Source organism: Ptiloglossa arizonensis, chromosome 5, assembly GCF_051014685.1.
Source record: "Ptiloglossa arizonensis isolate GNS036 chromosome 5, iyPtiAriz1_principal, whole genome shotgun sequence".
Lineage (NCBI taxonomy): Eukaryota > Metazoa > Arthropoda > Insecta > Hymenoptera > Colletidae > Ptiloglossa > Ptiloglossa arizonensis.
Genome location: NC_135052.1, coordinates 27,366,417 through 27,389,537, shown reverse-complemented (window position 1 = coordinate 27,389,537; position 23,121 = coordinate 27,366,417). Strand labels below are relative to the sequence as shown.

Below are 23,121 nucleotides of genomic sequence, written 5' to 3'. Positions count from 1 at the left end.
GCTAGGAATGAATAGTCGATTCTCACAAGTTTATGAATACGAAATCTTTAATTTATTTAAATAAGGAATCCTTGACATTAAAAGCCTAACTTTGCGATGATTATAAATGAATTTGATACTTGGTAGATGCCTCTTTCGTCTTTTCATGTTCCGGATATTCCGAAATTTAATTTCAATTGTATATTTGTGAGATAACATTCGCCATCTATCAGACAAAATTACAATCACTATTTTTCATAAAGTCGTTATTATCTGCCAATGTGTTTTTGACAGTTAAAGTTCGATGAAATGGTTTTAATGTTTCCTTATGGTGAAGTACACTTGGCACGATATTTTTTAATTAATTTTATTAAAATTTTTAACATGTAAAACGATTAAAAAATAATATAATTTACATTGTCAGCCATGTTGCTTTTAAAAACATTGTAAACGAAAAACTTGTATTTCGTGTTTTTTTATTTCCATTCTACTTTTACACGTAAACATAAACGAGTTATTAATTTATAAAAAATATAAAGTTTTTAAACTTGCCAAAAAGAATGTGAATAAAACTTTTGACTAATGATTGAAAACTACAGTTAGAGTATAATTGATGTTACCATTGTGAAGGAAATAAGTGAAATCATGAAAGAAATGTTGACAAATCAAGCTAGCTCAGGATATAGTAACTCTTTCGTTAATAACAATGGAGATACTAATAGCAATAACACAACTGATAATAATTCAAGGAGGTATGCAGTGTTCAGTACTGATTGGATATCTACAATTGGAGAAGAATTAGGAATGCATCCTTTGCCCGATTCTTTATTGAGGAGATTAGCGGAAGATGCCTCATATCGTCTTAGAGAAGTTCTACATGTATGTATAACTTATTACACTTATTATCATTCAGATACACAAGTTTTGCATAAAACTCAAATATAAAATATACTTTTAGAAATGTGTTACAAGACTAAAACATAGCAAAAGAAAACGTTTAACATCTGTAGATGTAAATGCTGTAATTACCAACCTATGTGACCTGGATCCAATATTGGGAGCACCAGAATTTATGCCAGAGTATCATATGGAGGCAAGAGTGTTTGTTCCTAATGAATGTATTATTAATCTAGTACAAACAATAAACGATCCACTTAGTATATCACAGAACAATGTACCTTTTATTCAAGGTATAGCTTTTCAACCTATTGAATCTTAACTTAATATTAAGAACATTATTCAAGATTCTTTAATAATATCACTATTTTATTTTTTGCAGAATCAGAAATATGTGATGTAAGATTAACTGAAACACGTAACAATTATGCAAAACGTGCATTGAAGACTTTATTCAATGGGTCTCAAAAAACTTTTCAGGTTTGATAATCTCAAATTAATTTATATTGTGATTTATTATAAGTATTATACTATACATTTATAGGTTTTAATTAATGATTGCACAACAAATGCACATTTGGGTGGTGAAGGTGTTATCGACAAATTGATGTCTATTGCTAGATCTATGGTAATTTCAAATAATGCACAATACACCAGAGTATCTACTCGAACATGCCAGCTTATTATTGCAATTGCAAGTAACAGTGAAGCTGTTTATCCATACCATTTAACTTCGGTAATATTCTACAGTAAGATTAAGTGAATTTTAGTGGCTAATTTTATGTGAAGAACCTTTAATGTTGTTTATTATAGGTAGATAAATTAACTGAGTTGCTGTTAGAGTTACTTTTGGGACAGAGTTTTATAAATCAAAATTTGGAAGCACTTTTTAAAGAATGCACGCTGAAACTAATGCTTCGTTGGCCATCCATTGCTGATAAGTAAATATACTTTTTGCAGTTAATCATAATTTAATGAATATGTCATTATAAGAAAAAATTGTTAATAGATATATTCCAACATTGGAGAATGTGCTTTTAAGGGAAGAGAAAGAAAACATTGTTGGGAGTAAGAAAAATACGACAGCCATGGAACTATTAGCGAGTATTCAGCCTTTAATATTTTTTCAACACGAGGCAGAATCCGCACTTTCTGTGGAAAATATTCTAAAATATGCACCATCTGGCTCTACTCTTTGGCAAAGGATAGCTGTAAGTTAACTAAAAGAAGAATTACAAATTTTTTATTATTAATATACATTGTAATTTTCAGCTTGCTATCTGTGCCCTTATGAAGTCACAGTCTCATACCTTGAATATCGCAGTTCTTATGGAACATTATGGGGATTCTTTGTTGCCGTATCTACCCGTCGATTATAAAAGTACAGTGAATGCGTTTAAAAAACCTACCTCTCTTCCAATCATCATCAAAAGTAAGGTAAAGTACGTTAATGTCAGACCTATAACAGCTAGTCGAATGTTATGGGATCGGCAATCAGCGTTTCCTGATTCTACTTTACGAGGTCCTAGACGAGAGATTAGGTAAGCAAGTAAATGACCTAATGTTATCAGACATTGAGAAATTTACAATCAGCTAATTGAAGTATATTTTTAAACAATTTTAGATTTGCATTCGCTGGTGGACGACCTGTACCTCCAAGCAATTTAAGACGAGTGAGTTTAAGGGCGAATTATCAAATTTTACGAAGTGATCTTCAGGCAACTCTTGCTCTTGTTGCATCGCGAAGACTAATGGTACTTAAAGATAAAAGAAAAAGACCTTGTGATACCTACGATTTGGTCTATGGTTGTTTGTAAATTTTTATTCATGGAAGAAAGTGTTACAAATGCTGTGCATTGAGACACGCAATTTAAATAATCTATTTGTTTTGTTACTTTCGGATTTAATAGTTTTTATAGAAACTTTTTAAAAAACTTGGTCTTTATTTGAAAATACATAAATTGTAACATTTCCTCGTTAAAGCGAGAAAACGTTATTTCCGCGTTTGTATATTAATGTATGTACATAGCATTTAGGTTTCGTTATTTATGATCCTACTTATAATAGTGCCACGTTTTTATAATAATGTCTTCTGTAAGTCACTATAAAAATACAGCAAGTGATGTTTATTAAAGCAAAAATAACAAAAAGACTGAAGTAAGTAATGACTGACCTCATTGATCAAATTAATTTGTACTCTTTTAAAGACAGTCTTGCAATCCTTGCGGTTGTTCGGAACGTGGTAACGAATGTGAATTACTCAAACACGTACAACGAGTATGTATCCTGATTGGTGTCTATGGCATAAATGTAGGTAAAACCAGTATTATTTTTCAACATTGAGTAGTTTTTAAATACTTACTGTAGCAAGTTGTCGTCGACTTAAAATCCCATTTTTATAAAACAATGTATGAGAATTCAGTTGAATGGTATATACATTTTTCCCCTGAAGATGGTGTATTTTTAAATATATTAAAATTACATTAGAAGTATCAAAGTAGAAATACCAACCATATAATTATGAGTAGAACATGTTTGTCTGTCACTACTTTCTGGAAGTCCTGTACTTGTCAAGAAATTGTCCAATGCTACATGCCCTAAATACTGATTTAATGAATTGTTATTGTTGTCAGTCCAATTAATGTCTACATTGTTTATACACTTGTAGAAGATTATACAATCTTTCGATTTTGAAAACTGATCAAGGTTAATTTTTTTTATAGATTTTGTAACATTGATTTTTAAACAATTTCTGACACGTACATCTATAAATTGACTCTCCAGGGTTATGCACCCTTTGTGCCAATTTTCAAAATTGTGTGGTAACTTCTCCAAAACATTTGTGCTCACATTGTTAATTTTCTTCTTGTCTTCCATTAAATAATTTACATCTGTTAAACTATTATTTTGAGGTGTGACTGAATGAGTAATAAAAACGTCATCATCTTCTATGGAATTACTTGATTTTTCCAATTCACGCTTTAGCATGATTTTTGTTGATGTAGTATTCCTATTCGTTTTGTATTGATTTTGTACTGTACAGTTAGCCATTGAATATTTTGAAATGGCAGGGATTACTGTGCATTCTACAAAAACAACATTTGATAAAAAGGAAAAAGCTATACAAGAGAAATTTAATGCTTACTATGTTTTCTCCAAAATATTTGTATTTTATTAGCACACTTTATACGATAATTTCTTCTGCAGAGTTCTAATTTCGAGAAAATAGGTTCTGTTAAAAAGATCAATTGTTTTCCATAATAAACCAGTTTTTGTAATTGTTTTTTAGATGCAACTGACTCCAAAATCATTTGGCATTTGTAGATATCAGTAATTTCTGTCAAGAAATATTTCTATTTTTATATTTGAAATAACTAAGCATTTCTATAATTTACCTGTAGGCTTCTTAGAGTAGCGTTGATAAAAATCTCTGTACTGCAATCGAATAGGGTATTTGCATTTAGCAACGGGCAATGCATCAAAAATACCAATGCAAGCTAATTGTTTTCGAAAATCTTTTCGGTCCCATTTACAATCACTTAATCGACTAAAAAAGTATACATTACAAAATAATTTAATATTGTGAAATATTTCTCTTTCCAAATATGTAAGGATATTATCTACCTGGGTTTAACACATCGTACATGGTGTGAGTCACATTTGCTTATTTCTTTGATAAGGGTATCTATATTATATTTCAATTTAGCAAACATAGTTTTCTTCTTAGTAGATATTTTAACAATTTGTAAATGTTGGTCTTCTTCGATATCAATCAAAGAGCTAAGGAATGAATTCTTACTTTCATGAAAAATTGTAGATATTTCATTTGGAACCTACAAAGAATGAAATGATTAATGTTTGTAATAAACTGCAAAATATATCCAATACCTTGTCAGTATTTTTAGACAATAAATCTTCAATAGAATATGCGACAGGACCAGAATAATGTTCTATAATGAAATTTCCATCTTTTTCACTTAAAAATTTTTTCTGAACATAACACGACTTTTTGCATACTAACTCTATTATCATAGGCATGTTAGTTGGTATCGGTGATTGACAAGCCTATAATTTGAAAAATAATAATACCATTATAATGCTAATATTATATAAAATTAAATATAAATTTTGTTACATACATCATTCAAGGTCATGAATAAATCTTCTTCAAGGATAGTTAGACGTTCCTTGTACAAGTTTATAGTATGTAATGGTCTACTACTTTCGATGAAACCTTCCTCTTGTAAATCTTTCCGACTATGTTCTAGATATGTTTCTATAAAGTACTGTTGCATTTTCTCATTAGCATAATTAACACAAAGTTGTTCTATACCATTCTGGTTAAAAGATTCAAAACCAAATACGTCTAATATTCCTAAACAAATATGGATAATATACGTAATTTTGATAGAGTTATAAGCATCAAATTAAATTTTGTAACATACCAAGCCATTCTGAATACTCATGTTTTGTAGATAAAGCATCATTCACATAATTTAGTACCCAATGAAAAAGAAGATCGTATAAATGTCTAATTATACTATGTAGTCTCATGCGACATGCATCGATAGTAGTAAGATAGCGATGATATGCAGTATATTTCCGCCAAGTACTTTTTGGATTTATAAGAATGGTGGTGAGCAGTTCAATTATTACTTCCTCTGTTAAAGAACTAAGGTCACACGTATTTTTTAGAGCTTTCTTAGACCCTAAAAATGAAGCTTCATAAAATTTTGCTTTGCTCTGTTAAGCATGTACAATAATTATTTACGTACGTTCGTCAGTACGATCGATTGTACAAGCTTCATCATATTTTATAAATCGAATATTTCCCATATGAATCAATAAGGCAATAACTTGAAAGATGTGCTTCTTCTGGTCAGCTTTGAAGCCCAGTACTTCCAATGCTTTCAAAGTATCTTGAAAACCATCTTGAAAGTATTTTCTCTTACTGTAATCAATAGTACTTAATATATCATAATTTTCACCCTTAGATAAGTTAAAAACTTTGAGTTCTGCATTTGACATTCCAAATATCATCTGAAATACATTTTTGTATCTTCTGTAGATAATTATCCATATAAAAAAAAATAATAAAGAAAGTTGACTCAAACCTGATAAAAAATTTGAAAATTACTTGAACCTCTCGTTACTCTACTTCTCTCCAAAAGAAAGGAATTAATGGTTGCACCAGAAATAGTACCAGCTTTGTAATGAAGCTGTACAAGTTGTATATGTCTTGAACTTACTTCATTCCTTTCAGTGCATGCAGTTGTAAAAGCGGATATTAAACGACAAGTGTCTGTAATTCTTTGCATGATATCATGTGTGTAATTTCCTTCATAGGGTGGTACTGCATTTTTGTTAACTCTACTAAGGAATTCCAAACACTTGAAAGCATTGAACGTCTTGCCTGTTTCAGTCTCTCCGCTTATAATAATCACCTTAATTCACAATATTATTATAAATCTATAAATGAATAGAGTTTTTATTTTCCGATTTAAATTTCTACCTGACAATTTCGCCCAAGTTCTCGAGTAAGACTGTAATGCGCTTTGGCAGCCACAGTAAATATGTGAGGATTTGATTTGTAGGTTGTACTATATGTATTAATATGCTCATTGAATTCTGAATAATCGTATAAGTGCGATGTTGACACTTCATTATTAGGGTTTAATGTTAAAAGTAATGGGCCGACCCACGTATAAATTTGACCGCGCTGCAGTCGTTCCAAAAGAAAATCTATAACTAAGAAAAAACCATTGTTTGTAAAATGGTTTTCAATAACTTAAAATTTAATAAATTTTGAATTAATTGAAGTATAACTGTGTTTAAAAAATGTGTACATACTGATAGTTTCATTTTCTGGTAAAGCAGCCAAATCGTTTATCGAATCCCATTCGTATAGTGAACTTGACTGCTAGAAATCCATGCAATTTAGAAAAATGTTACAACATGAATAATCTTGTAACTGAAAACGTACCTGTGTTACTGCAGCCATAGTTTCTCGTATTTCACAACTGTCACTAAGAATAAACGAAAGAGTATTGTCAAAAGCAAATATTTACATGCTCAAGGACAGAAAAGTCACGTATCTGTTTTTCACCCGCATTTTTCGAAACACAAATGCGGTGCTGACAGATCAATGAAGCAGTTTATACTGTAAAAGCAATGAAGTTGCACATATCAAATGTTTTTAAATTAAGTATCTGAACAAACGAACTTCATATGAATCCCTTTATTTTAATACATTAAAAAATTATATGTTACAATCTTTCTTTGCACAAGAGAGAATGTCTTTTTAAATGCAATCCTAATCTGAAAAGTCATTTGCCATGGAAATGAAAAACTTCATAGGTGTTTCAGGTGCTTCGTTAAAAACACGTTTCTCCTATTGTTTGAAGAAACTTTGTGTTGTCAATGATGAGTTTTTCTAAGCGTTTCTTTGTCGCCGACGTCTGGTTTTGCGTAAGTTTACGCTTTGCGGATTCAATCGCCACTCGATAACCAGTAACATTATGGAAGACCTTTATATGTTTATCTCCAGCAACCAAGATGTATTCTCCTAAGGCATTAAAAGCTAGGCACGTAATAGGACCTATAACAATATTATATTAGTATGATTATATAAGTTTATATCTGCTATTTAATACAATAAAAAATTAGAAAAATACCCAGAAAAATATCTTCTATAGTATTATCCAATGAGCCATCAATTGTAGAGTAAAAACTTAACGAGGATCCATGAGCTATTGCCAAAACTTCAGTATTAGGAGATAGTGCAAGTTTAGCTGTATTTGCAGTATTCCATGTTCCGGTTAAAAGTATGTGTGGGTCTTCTCCTTTCTCAAATTCAACTGTAAATACATACACGACTTGGTTATTAGAAGATTCATTTCATGACATTTTAGTTTGCAAAAAAGGTATAATTTAATTATTCTATTACTTTTTGTATCATATAAATGATAGGTTCCATCTCTCGATACAGTAGCTATACGACTACTATCGGCACTGAAATTGAAGTCATTTATTCCAGATAAATGACCAGTGAGGTCAAAAGCCTTGGTTACTTGTTTAAAGTCTCCAGATTTCGTGAATACTACTTCAAATATATTTACGTCTGGCGTAAACCCTAAACAAGAAAGTTTAGATATGTTATTAACATAAGTTTGTAGTATTTTATAATCTATAAAGTGTGTTAAGTTGTTACCAGACACGCCAATGAAACGACCACAGGGTGATACACGTGCTCTATAAGTATCTCCCAGATGCAATTCTACATTTGTCAGAATCTGACCTTTAAGATCCCATATTACAAGATCGTTTGCTTTGCTGCACGTGATAATATATTTTCCTGTACTTGCAATATCCATGCCAACTACATCTTCCGTATGTCGCTAAAACATTAATAATATAAAATATATATGGAAAACCATGATTAAAAAAGACGTTTCAGTACTCACTTTTGGAAATTCTAGAACTTTTGTTGCAGAAGTTAGAGTATCACCTACTTTCTTAAAAACCTTGTACACTTCGATAGTGTTTGCCACACCTTTGTGTATAATAAAAGCCTTATCATCCGGAGACCAACGTACTAATGTTGCATGATCAAATTCTATATTTACACGCAGTGATCTCTTTTCCTTTATTGTAAGTTCTTTTGTATACCACAATAATACAGTTCTATCTGTAATGCGAAAAAATAACGAATTATATTTTTGTAATAAATAAATAAGAAAGTTACAATATAAATATATAATAATAACAAAGAGACTACAATAAAGAATATGCTAAATAAATTATTCAAAATTTGATCTATCTTCTAATGTATAAGAAGAGAAGTAGAAAGAAAGTACACATGAGTTTTTATAAAGTTTCTTTATTGAATGAACAATTTCAAATTTGTAAGATTTTACAGCAATTAAAACAACTTTGTACGAGTGCAATGGGCTAGGTAAAAGTAGTTCATGCTTGTAAACTGTTTTTAACATTACAATAAATGTTCCATTCTTTAATTCTAAGTAAATAATAATATTAATGAAGCTGCAGTTAATTGGTTGTAGTTTGTGATCATCTTGTATTGCTTGGCGGTGGCATAAGGTGAGAATCATCTTGTAAAAATCTGTGCCTATTAATATAATCTACAAGACGTTCTGTTGTTATAGGTTTCTTGATAGTTTTATACACAGATTCAGCTGTATTATGAGAATTAGGAAATGATCTATCAGTCCTTTCACGCATAAATACCCATTGGCCATTTTCAAGTTTGCACTCTATAATTGCATTATTCAAATGCTTTATTTCTTTGGTGAATTTCATTGTACAGAATGGCCTATCTAATCCACCTACATACAGATATCCAACTTTTGTTGGAAGAATTCCAACTCCAGATTCTTTACCAATTTTCAATTTAAAATCAACAGAGTTATGTGATGAAGGTTTCCATTTTAATACTTCTTTAGAGAGTCCTGGACAATATGGTTCTTTAGCAGGTTGAAATATTAAACCATCAGGTTCATGACTAAGCTGTTTAGCAAACTTGTCGCTTAACAAATTAGCAGCCTGTGTCACATCCCAGAAGTGTTTCAAACGTACTGCAAAAGGTTCCTTTTCTTTTTGTAGTTTTCTTTCTTTGAATGCTTTCTTTCTAACACCCATTATTTTTTCGTCGATACAAGAATAACGATCAGGATAAAATGGTAATTTACTCACATCTTTACCATTGTACATAACTATGTCATAAACTAAGTATCTTGGAATCTCTTTTCCATTTACTCTGTCAATCACCATTTCCTACAAAAATATTTCTATAAATACTTGTAAAATAACTTCAAAACTCATTGAGTCTGTAATAAGCAATTACTTACACCATCCAACAGTGTGTCTTTAAGAGTTTTAGATATGTCTCTTGGATCTGGAAAGGTCAACCCACTAACTTGAAACACACTATTGTCTCTATCTACAAAATAAATTTCTCCATTCCCTTGTATCATCATCATGTACCTAAATAAATACAATCAATGAGTGTCAAGGATATTTTCAATATTTTAACTACATTTTCACCTAACCTGGTTCCATCTGCCTTCCAGGATACTTGGTATGGTTTTTCATGTAACAATTTAATATTGTCTTCATCCATAGAAACTGGTTGAGAACCAGGAAATCCTGTCGATCCCCAAGAACATATATCTTGAACACGTCTTTGTACTCCACTTAGCTTTCGCTCCTCTAAAATAGGAGTTACACCAGGTACACCGGCCATGAATATAGGATTTTTGTTAATATGTTCACGCTTTCTTCTTTTAGGCATAGGTGGACCATAACTATTGCTTTCTGTACTAGGTCCCTCATCCCTATCTTCTATATCAGAATCATCATATTCCAAACACCATTCTGGTCTTGGCGGAGGATCAGGAGCATCTTCGACGTCATCATATCGTCTAAATAATTCTTGTATATAATCAGCTTTGTATATACCTGGTGGTCTTGCATTAGCAAATTCTACCAAACCAGCATCGACACTGGTACCATCATTTTCTACCAAATAGCTAATTATAAAGAAACCACTTCTATTAAAACCATGCGTGCAATGAACTCCAATAATTTCTAATGGATTGTACGATATAAAATTCTTGCAGACTTGCACAAAAGTTCTTATTTGCTCTTCCGTAGGTGTTTCACCATGACCACGACATTGCAGTTTCAAATATTTACAACCATATGCTTCCAAACTTTTCTTATCATAAAATCTTGTAGTGTTTGTTAAATCAATCCATAAGCCTAATTTCAGTTTTTGGCACTTTAATGACCCAAATAACATATCCAATGTAAAGCGACATTCTTCTGGCACTTGACTGTCAAATGCAGACGACAGCGGTGTCTTGAAAGCGAGAAACTTATTTTGAATTAATTTGATCGCTTTGCGTGGACATTGAAGCCATCGGGGCGGAATCGAACCCTTGTTGCCAATCCAATTTGACATCTTTACGAGTTTTCTCTCGAAAATCAACGAATTTCCTAGTCTATTAATGAATCATCTAAATTGAAAACCTTTTAAAACATTTTCGATCAATATAGTAAAACTTGAAAAATGCGACACTCTAACCTATATTTTTTGCAAACACTTCAACTTATTCTTTTCTTCGAATACAGCGTGCAAATTTAAACGCTTTGATTTATGATTGGTGATGTTATGTTAATAAAATGAAGTACGTGACCTTGGAAATCAGGACAAAAATACACAAATATCACGTTCGAGTATCTACTACGACACCAGACAGCTGTTACTAGCGTCCACTGGTCACCATTACATGCTTTCACAAAATCGACTTTTGACGAATTTCTCGATTGGTCGAATTTATAATTTCTAGTGTAAAATATTTTTACACGCCTTTCACCACGAAATACACTATTTAACTTAATCTATAACGTCAAAATAAATTAATTAATAATTTTATTGTTGTAAGTATTGATAAATATTGTGCTTAGAATTTCTTTAATACAAAATCGTCGATTGAAATAAATAAAGGAGAAACAATTAAAAACAACGAATCTCGTTTTGTTTAACGTAGCAACTTATAATTAGTAAGTAGTAAATTATTCATGCCATTTGAACCGACTCTCGGTCCCTGAACCTATATCCATGATGAAAAACGTTATTCAGGGTTATTGTCGGTTAAATTACCGAAAATATAAGCACGAAGGCGAGAACAAGACAGAGATATTTAAGTAGCAGAGGAAATCATGCTTGCAGAAAAGAAATAATTTGTCCTTGATGCTCCACGTATCATTGACTCCATGGTCGAATAATCTCGTGCACATCAGCCGGTGTCAAGAACAAAAGCTTAGATTCTCAAAGTCGAACTCTTTGTCGTTAAATGTTGTCAACGACTATAAGAAAAGAATACGGATATTTGAAAGAAAATGTAATTGTTCGAAAAAGTTGTAAATTGAATTTTCTTTAAAAACATACTAATTTTTATTTTATTTTTTATAAATGGAAATTTAATCATCTTCAAAATTTTAAATTACAAATTTAAATATGGAGTAATTTCCCTTTTTGGATCAATCATGCGTTTATCTATAAAAATTTACTATCGTACGAGTGAATTATTAATAATTTAATATTTCAATTTTTTTCGATCCTTGAAATTTGGAAACATTATATCGAGACGCGAGATCTTTTATGAGTGATACGAGTACGAGTATCGCTTTCACGATGAACTAAAATATAATTGCCGCAGATTGTACAAATGGAAAAGCAGAGCTCCGTCTCACATTGGCCGGAGAAAGCGTGACCGGGGTGAACGAGAGTAGTCCAATGCAATAAAGCGATACTCGACGTTAACGTACGAGTCGCTAAATATAAGTCGTTCCCTTACGGCTCACCCACGCTATGCGTTCGTTTTCAATATGCGTAAATTCTTATCAACTCGATTTTGGTACTTTCTCGTATGGTATCGTTAATTCAAAATACACCTTTGAATTTTTCCTTTTACTTTTAATATTTCTGAATATCTATTTCTCAGACAATATTATTTTTCTGATATTACGCACTGCAAACTATTCGGTTCGATATAATGCTCAATAACAATGGTAAACATTCAACACGGAATTATGTTAATGATGAAACAAAAACTTTTGAATTAAAAATCTTTCTTTCATGTGTCTCTTTTGTGGATGCAAACCGAGAATCAACGTCGATCTTTCGACGATAAATACGGTTTTCAATAATATTGTGGTATTTGATTACGATTTACGTATTTTTTGTTTAAGCTGTGCATAAATAAAGGAAAAAAATTAAACTTGTTGGCCGATCGATAATATGCAAGCAGAAATTGACGTAACATCGAACGCTGTGTGTCGCAATCCGCAAACAAACGACAAGCCACGTTCGTGTCTTCCGTTTGATTTCTCAATCGACAATGGCCTAACCTACCTCCAGAATATTTAATGTTCCCGTTCCTAGCGAACTTATTGTAAATAGAATTTTTCTATTGGTCTGTTGTAAAAATTGAAGGATTCTTTTTTGTCATTTTATTCCTTTCACTCATCCTTATGGCACGAAGTACAAATAACCTCTTCGTGATAAATAAATCTTTCTGTCAACAGCAAGCAATTGTCTCGCACATGCAAATTTCTTAAGTTTTGCTAACACGGAGAATCGAAGAGTTGTTCGACTCTAATGACAAGAATTTGTTTAAAACAATAAAGCTTACAACAACATTCTATCGCAAATCAAACATGTATTGAGTCCTTGAATGTGCAATTATCTTCAGTCAGGTGGAACTTCTGCATGCTTTCAATGCTGCACCATACAGATCATCTTCAAAAGTACAAGTTGTTCTCTTCTTGATGTAAAAGGAAACTCGAAATCTTACATTCAATGCATTTGTCTCTACGTTCGATACGCTTGATTTCTTTCTCCTCCAGGTGCGAAGGAGAAATTTTCAAGAAAGTCGATAAAATTGTGTTAACGATGAATCACGCGAGCAGTATTTTACGAACGAGCGCGTAAGGCTGTATAACAGAGTTATTCAGCCAATAAGAAATAATAAGTGGTTCGGAAAATTGAACGATGCTTTGCAATTAGAATATTCATCGAGGTGTTAATAAACGCTCAACCCAACTCGTTGTTGAGTAAATGACATGTTAAAATGCTACTGTTTATTCATCGAAGATGAAATTAATTTGTATTTATATGCTGTGCACATTTCGAACATTATTTTGTTCCAAAAGTGTGTTTTATTTTCGTCCAGTACAGTGACACACTTAAAAGTTCTCCGGTAGTAATATATGCCTTTACCAGACACCGATAAAATCAGTCTAACGAAATGAATACACAAAGCGGCCTCTATCGTCGTTACGTCAGAAGTGTTTTGTTAGCCCACAGGATACTGCAATGACACCAATCAATTCAATCTAATCGCTATCTTGGAGATTGTACTTTTCGTTCTTTCCTTTCTATGTTGTTTTTGTGCTTGTAAACAACTTTTTTTTATTATTATTATCAAAACAAAATAAATATTTTTATGGGATGTTTCTATTGTGTACTGTATGCCGAGAACTCGTTACTTTTGTTACTTTTGCATTGTTGATAAATACAATTTTGAGAAAAGGTATATTTTTGCGGTCACCATAATTCATATTTTTTGTGAAATATTAACTACACTTTTATAGGATAATGAGAGGCTATCAATACGCTTGTCAAAGATTTTAATTCAACTATGAATTTTGGTTGTTCTGAAACGGTTGACTAAAATTTCAGGAGGCGCTGTAAACACTTAAATGATACATCTGTTAAAGGTGAAGTATACGAATAAAATTAGAATTGGACATATACGCATGGTGGTGCATTTCAATAACTTATTGAATATTGATTCTAGCGGAAATTGATTGGGACGAATATTGCATAATTCAAAGGGGATCATGCAATGCACTATTGAGGTTATATTTGCTGCTTTTAATGTTTAAGATTTTAGGATCCTTGTTAATAAAAGAAAATATATACGGTCAGTTTGACAAGTTTACATATACGTAATATGGCATGGAAGACCAAAGTAAACTAAGAATGTACGTTGTTATTGAATTGTTTGCATGAACGACGGGAATCAACGAAGTATTAATATAATAATAAGAAGACAATTTTTCATAAATTTTAATATACATACATATCAATAGTAAATTAAATATTATATATATAATATTTTATTTTAACTTTATATCGATGTTCATTTTCAAACAAGCTTAACAGATCTTGTTACTTCTTTCAAAATATGTTTAAGTGTAACTAATAAACAATTTTATATTTATGGGATTATCAATATTTTCATTTTTACTACTATAATATGTAAACTAAGGCTACTAAAAATTAATTGCATACCTTCCAAAATATATTATGTACTTAGCAAAAATAATTAGAGTAACAGCTTTGATTATTGCGAGCTTTAAAATTGATTAAAAGGGAGAATTTCTTCATAGATATATACCTGTTTCCTTATATAATACATTTTTCTAACATTGCACTCTTTCTATTTTCTATTTACTAATTATTATAAATTATAATTGTAATAGGTAAGAAGAATTTAATCTGAAGGAATTTATTACTTTCTAACTTATGTTCTACAATATTTCTGACTTGAAGAATTTGATATACTATATTAGTACATTAAATAAATATTCAAATAATTTAGATGTTAGCTTATCTCTTCAAAAGTTAAAAATATATTCAATATACTAACTCAACTTAGTAAGTAAGTTTATCCATGAAAAACTGTGACAGTTCCTTTACAAATTGACAGATTATATTTTATGCAAGACGCAATCAGCATCTTTGTTTGAAATATTAAAATAAATCGTAAACAAAATTACATTTATCTTCGTAAATTGGAAAAGCAAAATAAATACAAAAGTAATCAGTAAAAGCATGTTATTATTTATAATAACTGTTTCGATCTTTGGTTTAGGCTTCTTTCGGTATACATTACTATATATTTAAAAAGTAAGTTATACAAAGATTAACATCGAATATTTTAATTTTACGATAATATTTTATTCCTACGATCAAATTTATACGAAACTTTCTTCGAGTACTGTCCAAGTCTGGCCACAGACGGACAAGCGGAGGGCCACGATTTCCAAGGCGGAGTATCATGAGCAAACGGAGGTGGAGAAAGTTCTCGTCCTCCCTCGCGTCTCTGCATTGTCGTTTCTACCGTATGAAACGCTTCCTCGAGACCCGTCGAGTACCCACGCGCCTTATCTGAAGAAAGAAAGTTGTTGCGCCGCACGAAACCCGGAGATTTTCTCTCTTGTAACCTGCTCCTATCCCGCCCCAACCAACATGCCCTGCTTAAAGCGTCTCCTCCCTTTACCCCGTTACAGCCCGTTCGACGACTTCGAGACGTACTTCTTCGACGCGGAGAATTGCGATTTGGCGGTCAGGAACACGACTATACGACACGCTAACGCAATCTCTAGTTGTACCTACTTACACTCGCGTGGGTGATTTCGATTCCGTGTCCCGAGACCGAAGCTGCTCGAGATCCTGGGAATCCAGAAACGTGAGACGAAACAATCCCGAATTGTAAACTAGTATCTCGTTTCTTTCAAGTCCCCTAGTTCTCTCGAGCGGCTTGAGTACGATCGGGATATCTCGGGTTTTTTCGCGAGCACATGTGTGACTCGAACGAACCCGAGACACTCCGATTATACACGAGGGACTTTAAACGGTCGAGGAACTTTAAAAGAATGAGATCTTTTACATTTAGGACCTCGTTTTACATTCAGAATCGTGCTTTAGATTCAGTACACCGCATTACATTCGAGATCCTCCGATAAAGTGAAAAACCTTTTTACATTCGGATCTTATCCTGTATCGCCTTTACGGGATGGCGAATAGAGCTCTACTTGGGATACAAGCGGAATCGTCCGATGGTATTCATCCACAGGCAGTCGAACAGACCGACGTGACGTGACGCATCAGGGAAACGCGATTATCTTCTATCGTGTTTAATACCAGGCGTTCATCCAAGTACCGGAGAAACTACTTTCTTCGCAGTAGACTGTAAATATAGACCCCGGGCACGATAACGCGAATACTCTGCACGAGTAGAACTACTTCAACGCGTGGTGCGCCAGGTGCGCCGTGTTCGTGCGGTTCAAGACCCGCGGGTCGGTAAATAAGACTCTTGGTTCCGCGGTCATTGAGCCCGATGGACCTTGTACATCGCACATAATACATGGAAAAGATGAAGTGGATAAAAAGAACGACAAGAGTAATTGCGCGTGGACAAGGTATACAAGATGGATTATTCGGCCTGGAAGATGAATTTGTAGTGTTTGACACTTGACAGCCAACGTGTTCTGAATCGTGGCGATGCGTGCGATACAGTATAATGAAATACGTACAAACGCTTTCTGTCGTCGAACTTACTCGGTAATATATTCCGAGTGGCTTTGAGTGGGAAAGTAATCAAATACCACCCGGCGTTTTGACCTCGGTGAGGGTCCTCATCGGATAGTTTGTCGAAAGTGTAGTACTGTAAACAATTTTAATTTATAATGGCATGATGAAGCTTCATTTTACGTATAGGTTAATGTACACTAACGAAACGGTATGCATGCATCCTTCTTTGGTATATGTTAGTGCTTTCCAAAGTAGAAAGGGATGCCTTATGATCCAAGGGGACGCGTAAGAAAATTTCCCATATAGAAAAATATAGATAACATAAGTACCTATTTCTTTTTATACATTGATAATCAGGACTTAACAATTGTAAAAATACCAACTTTTCTAACTAAATATTTTCTTTCCGACCTAATCTTTTTCATGCAGGTAAGTTTATACTACATATCGTTTTTCTTTTTTAAAGGAAAGGTTATTTAAATTTGAAAATATTTTAATAAATTCTACTATTACCAATTGCAAAAATTTTAATTTTGTATTTTTTCATTTTATCTTTATAATTGTGCTATCAATGGATCGGCGAGATTCTCCCGATCAAAATGAGTATAAACACGACGTAAATCGGACGAACTTTATACGCAATAAATTTAATATTCCATTTAACGAATAAAATTTGAATAGTAGCAATTTATGCCGTGTTTGAACTTATATTGATTGGGAGAACCTCGTCAATTCGTCGACATCGCTATAATAAAGATAAAGTGATAAAATGAAAAATTTTAATTTTTGTCATTAGACGGTTCGTCGTAACGCGTGCGATGTTTAAAGCTCGAGCTCGACCAAGTCGCTGCTTGGCACACTATTTCTTTCTCGCTTATTCTTGCCGCATCTGTTCACCGTCTTCATTCATAGGATCGTATTACGCTCGATTCGGGACACCGAGTAACGGGGAAACGGTTGGAATGGGACATTGAAATTTTTCACTTAATAAGAATCGTTCAAAAGAATGCAGAGGTTCGGGGATTCTAATGGACCATCGTAACAATAACGGTACATACAGGTCGCCAATTGTGGAATGTCCTTGATGTTGTTCGTCTGTAGCGAACGGTCGGAAATGCCTAGGATCATCATCCAAAAAATCGAACACGCGAGCCTGACGATATCTCACTGGTCTGGGTTAGTACAGGGTGGCTACGAAAAGACTGAAGGGTTTAAGAAAGTTATAACTTGTTCATTATCAAAAAATTAACGATGTTAAATATTTTGTTTCGCAAGTTTAGCGAAAATTGAGAAACTTATAAAATGTGAAACAATTTGGTTACCGAAAGATTAAATTAATTCGTAGGTTAACGTTTTTGAAAGAAGAAACAGTGCTCGAAATTTGATAAAGACAAGAAAAATATTTAGTCTTTCGGTGACCACACTGTATAATTCGGGCGCCGATTCGGTTTCTAACATATTCGTCTGTTAACAATCTCGGACCACGGCCGATCGGAACGTTCACCTCGAGTCTGCGGGGCAAAATCGGCGGGTTCGATGACCCAGCTACGTTCGTACCGCCTGTTAATAAAGAGACACCGGTTCGATCACGGCCATGAAGGATAAATTTAAAAGAGCCAACGCCTCCCGAAATGTCCCTGACCCGCGTAAAAAACTTACCAAACGTCCGACAAGAGAACACCGAGAAATTGCGTTTCCCGTGGTTCGTTTACCATCGTTTCTCTGCTTCGACGGAGCGCCGCGTGAGGCGATACACATTGAATGTAAATGCGCGCACGGTTGACAAGGCTTCATTTAACTTCGGAGTCCTTGGATTTTCGGACGTCATTAAAAGCGCAAGTGGCGATCAACGTGCAATTTAACGCATCGCGAGCGATAATTCAACGCCGAGAAAAGGGAAAAGACACCGATTATTCGTGTGTTATCTCGCGAATTAAATATTACTTTTTTACATTACGGGGAAGTTATAAGCACGTTTTCTTCGCAATCAACAGGTTATGTTTTACGAGAGCGCCACGGTTGGCGCTAGGATCAACTGACCCGAATAAATTCGTATCATTCACAAATACTTCGGGAAATAAAAGCGATATTTTTCGAGTCGGTCAAAACTGAATGAAATAAATAAAACTAGAAGTGCCGAAATTAAAACCAGTATTTTTCTAGCTTTAGTCCATTCGATATAATCTTTATGTATTGGGTATCGAACAAAAAGTATTTTTGTTTTTTTTTTCAAAAGTAATTTAAGATTATATCACAAAACATAACCGATATTCGTACTTTCTTTTAAAGGATACGTTAAATATCAACTATTAGATCATGTGTAAATACACGACATTAAAACAGAACATAATCACATTTCTGATCTTTCTGTTGAACTATGTGGATAGTAAAATGTTAAAATTACTAATTTAATTCTGTTTGCTTTTAAGGATGCCCAAGAACACGTGCTATTTTCTCCTTGCCTTGTCACTACCCTAAATGTGATGTATACAATGTGTATAAATAGAATATTATACTATATATTCACATATTATATGTAATAAATAAATATAATAAAATGGTTTTAACACGATTACAACGATACGTTGTCGAGAACATTAGAGTTCAAACCATGCAAATAAAACTCAGGTTTCATTACACTTACGCAATAAAGAGGCTCAGTAGCAATATGTTGGATGCAATATGTAACGAAGTATTTATAAAAAAAATAAGCCTGAGAAGTAAAAATAAGATACAGTTACATGGCATTATTTTAACCTAGCCTAAAAAAACAGTGGAGTAAAATAAGATGTAACGAGAGAAAAAAACAAATATACGTATACGTACAATGTACAATATACACAATTTTTAAGTGTATCGTCTTTATTATCTCGTCTAAAATTACATATACACGAGTCCGGCGTGTCATCGTTATTATCTCATTGGAACGCAAATTTCAGGACTCTGATCATTGACCGGGACCTTGAAACTTTTTCTCTTCATTGAGACAAATTATGCAAAATAAATTAGCGTGTCGGCAATTTGTGACACGAGACACTCGCATCTTCGCAAGATCGATTGTTACGCAATAGTATCGACTGGCGAAATGTAACGATTGTTGTGCAATAATCGCATGACCGTCGTGTCTCGGCTTCCGGAGCGAATCGTTCGTGTATTATGTCCGTTATTCTCGATAATCGTTAGCGAGCAATTTCGAGAAAATTACTCAAAGCTCTCCCGACGAAATATCGTCAGTTGGACAGACGCTGTTATCGTTGTTTTCCAGACAGATAATCGGCTGGCTTTTTCTTGCGCTCCCTCCAAGGTCTGTGTGATACATACACTCCCGCGATAATGGAAAAAAAGCCACTGAATAATTACACCGGTTACACAACTATTCCGTGTACCGGGTTTCACCATACGCGCTCGTCCGACGATCTTGGATTAATGGATTTCTTTTGCTAGTAAGGTTCAAGGGAGACGCTTATCGAAGGGCATATTACACCACTGACGAGATCGTGAACCGTTCGGATTTAGAAACTGAGAAACATCGACGCACGCAGCAGCAGCTACAGTATTGTTTCGCTATAGGTCGTTCGTTTGGGGGAGAGGCACGACTTACAGTGGCTCGAAAAAGTATTCGGACGCTATATTACAAGGAAATTCTTACCCGTAAGACTGATTTTAATGAAAGTTTGTGTACAAGTAGAGGATAATAGTGCACATATAAAGAAATTTTTGTACACAGGAAATTTATTTACAAAGGTGAAATCAAGTCTCGAAAGTTTTAATGCTTTGTTTTATTTTTTTAATGCAACTTTTTTTGGGACGTTTTTTCAACAGAATAATAGAGCACTAAGACGCACTACTACAAAGTTGTATTTGAAAAATCGAAGAAAAAGTGGCACTGTAAAGGCTGACTTTCAACTGTGAAATTGCTTTACACGCATACAAACTCTCATTAAAATTAGACATGTAGGTTAAGGTTAGGTTAATTTCCTTATAATGTAGTATCCGACTACTTTTTTGAGCCACTGTACAACGAAACAGTTCTTTGTTTACAGTTCCACTGTTCTTTGTCGCGGCGAATGCGACAGATTGCTAGTGAACGAGACGACATATGATGGCGGCAACCATAAAGGGCAGTTCGAGTTTCACCGACTTCGATTGCACAGGGATGCAGGAAAGTATAATAAATATCGTTTTTTTTTTTAAAGGAAAGGTTGTTTAAATTAAAAAAAGTTTTAATAAATTCTACTATTACCAATTTCAAACATTTTAATTTTGTATTTTTTCATTTTATCTTTATTATTGTGTTATCAATGGATCGGCAAGTTTCTTCCGATCAAAATGAATACAAACACGACGTAAATCAGACGAACTTTATTCCCAATAAATTTAAATATTCCATAGAACTAACAAAATTTGAACAGTAGCAATTTATGCCGTGTTTGGACTCATTTTGATCGGAAGAACCTCACCAATTCATCCACATCGTTATTACAAAGACAATGTGAAAAAATGAAAAATTTGGAGTTTTGTAATTACACAATTTCTTTTAATATTACTCGCTATTTAATTTTCGTTTGCTACATATATTCGTTGTGTTCGTTCAGAGGATTGAATTATGCTCAGCTCGGGTCACCAAGTAGTAGGAGAATGATGAGAATGGGTCATTGAAATTTAAGCAAACGAGACAATTTAGCAAGAAGCGAGAAACGGTGGAGAATCGATTCCCTCTACGTTACACAGCACGCGCCAGTCCCAAGCCATCTTTTTTCATGAATAAATATTGTATCTAATGTGCTGTACGGTCATTTATTATAGGAAAAAAACAAATATTCCATTGACACAAAGCAAACGGGAAAAACTAGCTGGGGCACACGAAAGAAATAATTCTTTGTGCAGTTATGTGTCTACATAATATGTATTAATAGCATCACAACGTCCGCGATGCCACGCCATGCCACGCCACACCACGCCACGGAGACCCATGGTCGTCGAGAGAACGTGTCACGGAACTTCTTCTAACGTGTATACAAGGTGTTTGATAAATAAGATAACAAATTCATAGTGCTCTTGTGCTTATCTAAACGAGTGCAAAAAAATTCAATACTTTCACGGCCGTTGTCACGTATACGTGACTTTCCCAGCCAGTAGTTATCAGTCGCTGTCACGTATACATGAGTTCACTTTTTCGTTATACCATTATCTCTTCGACTTGTTACCGTTGTTTAGATTTAATATTATTCCCATGTTTTAACAAATTAATATTCCTTGTAATAATATCTCTAACATTCTTTATTTTGCAAAAATTAACCTAGAAATGTTTCGCGTTGTTCACTTCAAATCGCTATATTTACAGGAATTACTAATTCGTAGAAGTTCATATTAATTATATATGGGTTTTAATTCGTATAAATTCATAATTCGAAAATATTTTAGATATATGAATAACGAATAAACGATGAACAGTCTTAGATTCGTTATTTGATCGATAAAAATTATAATTGTGAATTAAAAAATGAAACTCTACATCACGTTGATATATTGACCAATTATATTTCACGAAATAAATATTACATAGTCTTTTTAATCAATATTTGTTCACCTCTACAAACATGACCTTATTCATTTGGTCTGTTTTCAATTAGACTATTTTTAATTAGACTGTTTACAATTACAAAGGTAGTGACTCAGTTTTCCTAGGAGAACATTACCAATACATTGGTATTACTCTCGCGAAGATACAATGAAAAACATAAAAATTTTTATTTCTCAATGTAGAACGACACTTGCGCACTATTGTTCTATCTCACTCGCTCACGGTGTACACCGTTCTTTGTCACACGGTATGTGAGTGAATCATTCGCAATTCAAGGTAGGAAGAATCGATTCTTATGTTTGTACTCTGTATTTATTTTTCTTTTCTTTCAATTCGACGAATAAAATCTTAAAAAAAAATAAATAAATAAATTGCAGTCACTTACACCCTCTTTGTAACATTCTATAAAACGATCAACGACAGAGAAGCAAGCGTTTTCTTATACGAATCGTCGTCTCTGTTCGCACAATGGTCAAATTAAGGTTAAACACGAGACACGGTGATTGTTTCGAAACAAAAAATTCTTTTTTTCTTTCATGGATTCTCGTTTCTCATGCAACGCTCGATTCGTCGCAAAAAGAAAAAAAAACGCGCAAAATCATTTGAAAATTCTAAACGGTAACAAAAATTACAAATGCACTTTTAACGCCGATTATTTTGTATCACAAGACTGCTTTATCGCAATAATCTCCGCGATATCTGTATATCCGCTCGTGTAATTTCGTCACGTTTGTTTTCGTACGAGTGTTGTCAG

General features: G+C 33.3%; 4 protein-coding genes across 5 annotated transcripts in view; 1 reads left to right on the top strand and 3 right to left on the bottom strand.

Moving 5' to 3' along the window:
- The first annotated feature begins 141 nt into the window (after window positions 1-141).
- LOC143147723 (uncharacterized) lies at window positions 142-5,920 on the top strand. 2 transcript variants are annotated; one of them, XM_076313294.1, is made up of 9 exons: window positions 142-310; window positions 729-858; window positions 938-1,169; window positions 1,259-1,356; window positions 1,421-1,612; window positions 1,690-1,817; window positions 1,886-2,087; window positions 2,149-2,417; window positions 2,501-5,920. In XM_076313294.1, exons 2-9 carry the CDS (start codon window positions 784-786, stop codon window positions 2,691-2,693), a joined length of 1,389 nt encoding a protein of 462 aa, XP_076169409.1. In that variant the 5' UTR covers window positions 142-310; window positions 729-783; the 3' UTR covers window positions 2,694-5,920. The 2 variants fall into 2 exon arrangements, with proteins under 2 accessions (XP_076169409.1, XP_076169408.1); XM_076313293.1 differs by lacking the exon at window positions 142-310 and having other exon boundaries at window positions 341-858.
- Window positions 2,430-6,905, bottom strand: LOC143147719 (unconventional myosin-XIX). The gene is made up of 15 exons (XM_076313283.1): window positions 6,860-6,905; window positions 6,727-6,793; window positions 6,389-6,624; window positions 5,991-6,320; window positions 5,652-5,916; window positions 5,322-5,585; window positions 5,016-5,251; window positions 4,765-4,941; window positions 4,501-4,709; window positions 4,272-4,423; window positions 4,022-4,213; window positions 3,388-3,962; window positions 3,239-3,322; window positions 3,050-3,173; window positions 2,430-2,978 (listed from the first exon to the last, which is right to left on the bottom strand). The coding sequence occupies exons 1-14, from the start codon at window positions 6,875-6,877 to the stop codon at window positions 3,078-3,080; spliced, it is 2,901 nt and encodes a 966-aa protein (XP_076169398.1). The 5' UTR covers window positions 6,878-6,905; the 3' UTR covers window positions 2,430-2,978; window positions 3,050-3,077.
- Window positions 6,906-7,099: 194 nt separating this feature from the next.
- LOC143147720 (transducin beta-like protein 2) overlaps window positions 7,100-23,121 on the bottom strand; it is a 68,840-nt gene continuing 52,818 nt past the window's right edge. Inside the window, exons 3-7 of the mRNA XM_076313286.1 lie at window positions 8,340-8,563; window positions 8,087-8,273; window positions 7,823-8,008; window positions 7,551-7,733; window positions 7,100-7,474 (exon numbers count right to left, since the gene is read on the bottom strand). Of these exons, the coding sequence (XP_076169401.1) occupies window positions 7,251-7,474; window positions 7,551-7,733; window positions 7,823-8,008; window positions 8,087-8,273; window positions 8,340-8,563 (1,004 nt within the window). The 3' untranslated portion in view covers window positions 7,100-7,250. The remainder of the gene's footprint in view (window positions 7,475-7,550; window positions 7,734-7,822; window positions 8,009-8,086; window positions 8,274-8,339; window positions 8,564-23,121) is intronic.
- LOC143147722 (mRNA-capping enzyme-like) lies at window positions 8,746-11,172 on the bottom strand. The gene is made up of 4 exons (XM_076313292.1): window positions 10,982-11,172; window positions 9,945-10,898; window positions 9,744-9,879; window positions 8,746-9,669 (listed from the first exon to the last, which is right to left on the bottom strand). Exons 2-4 carry the CDS (start codon window positions 10,856-10,858, stop codon window positions 8,947-8,949), a joined length of 1,773 nt encoding a protein of 590 aa, XP_076169407.1. The 5' UTR covers window positions 10,859-10,898; window positions 10,982-11,172; the 3' UTR covers window positions 8,746-8,946.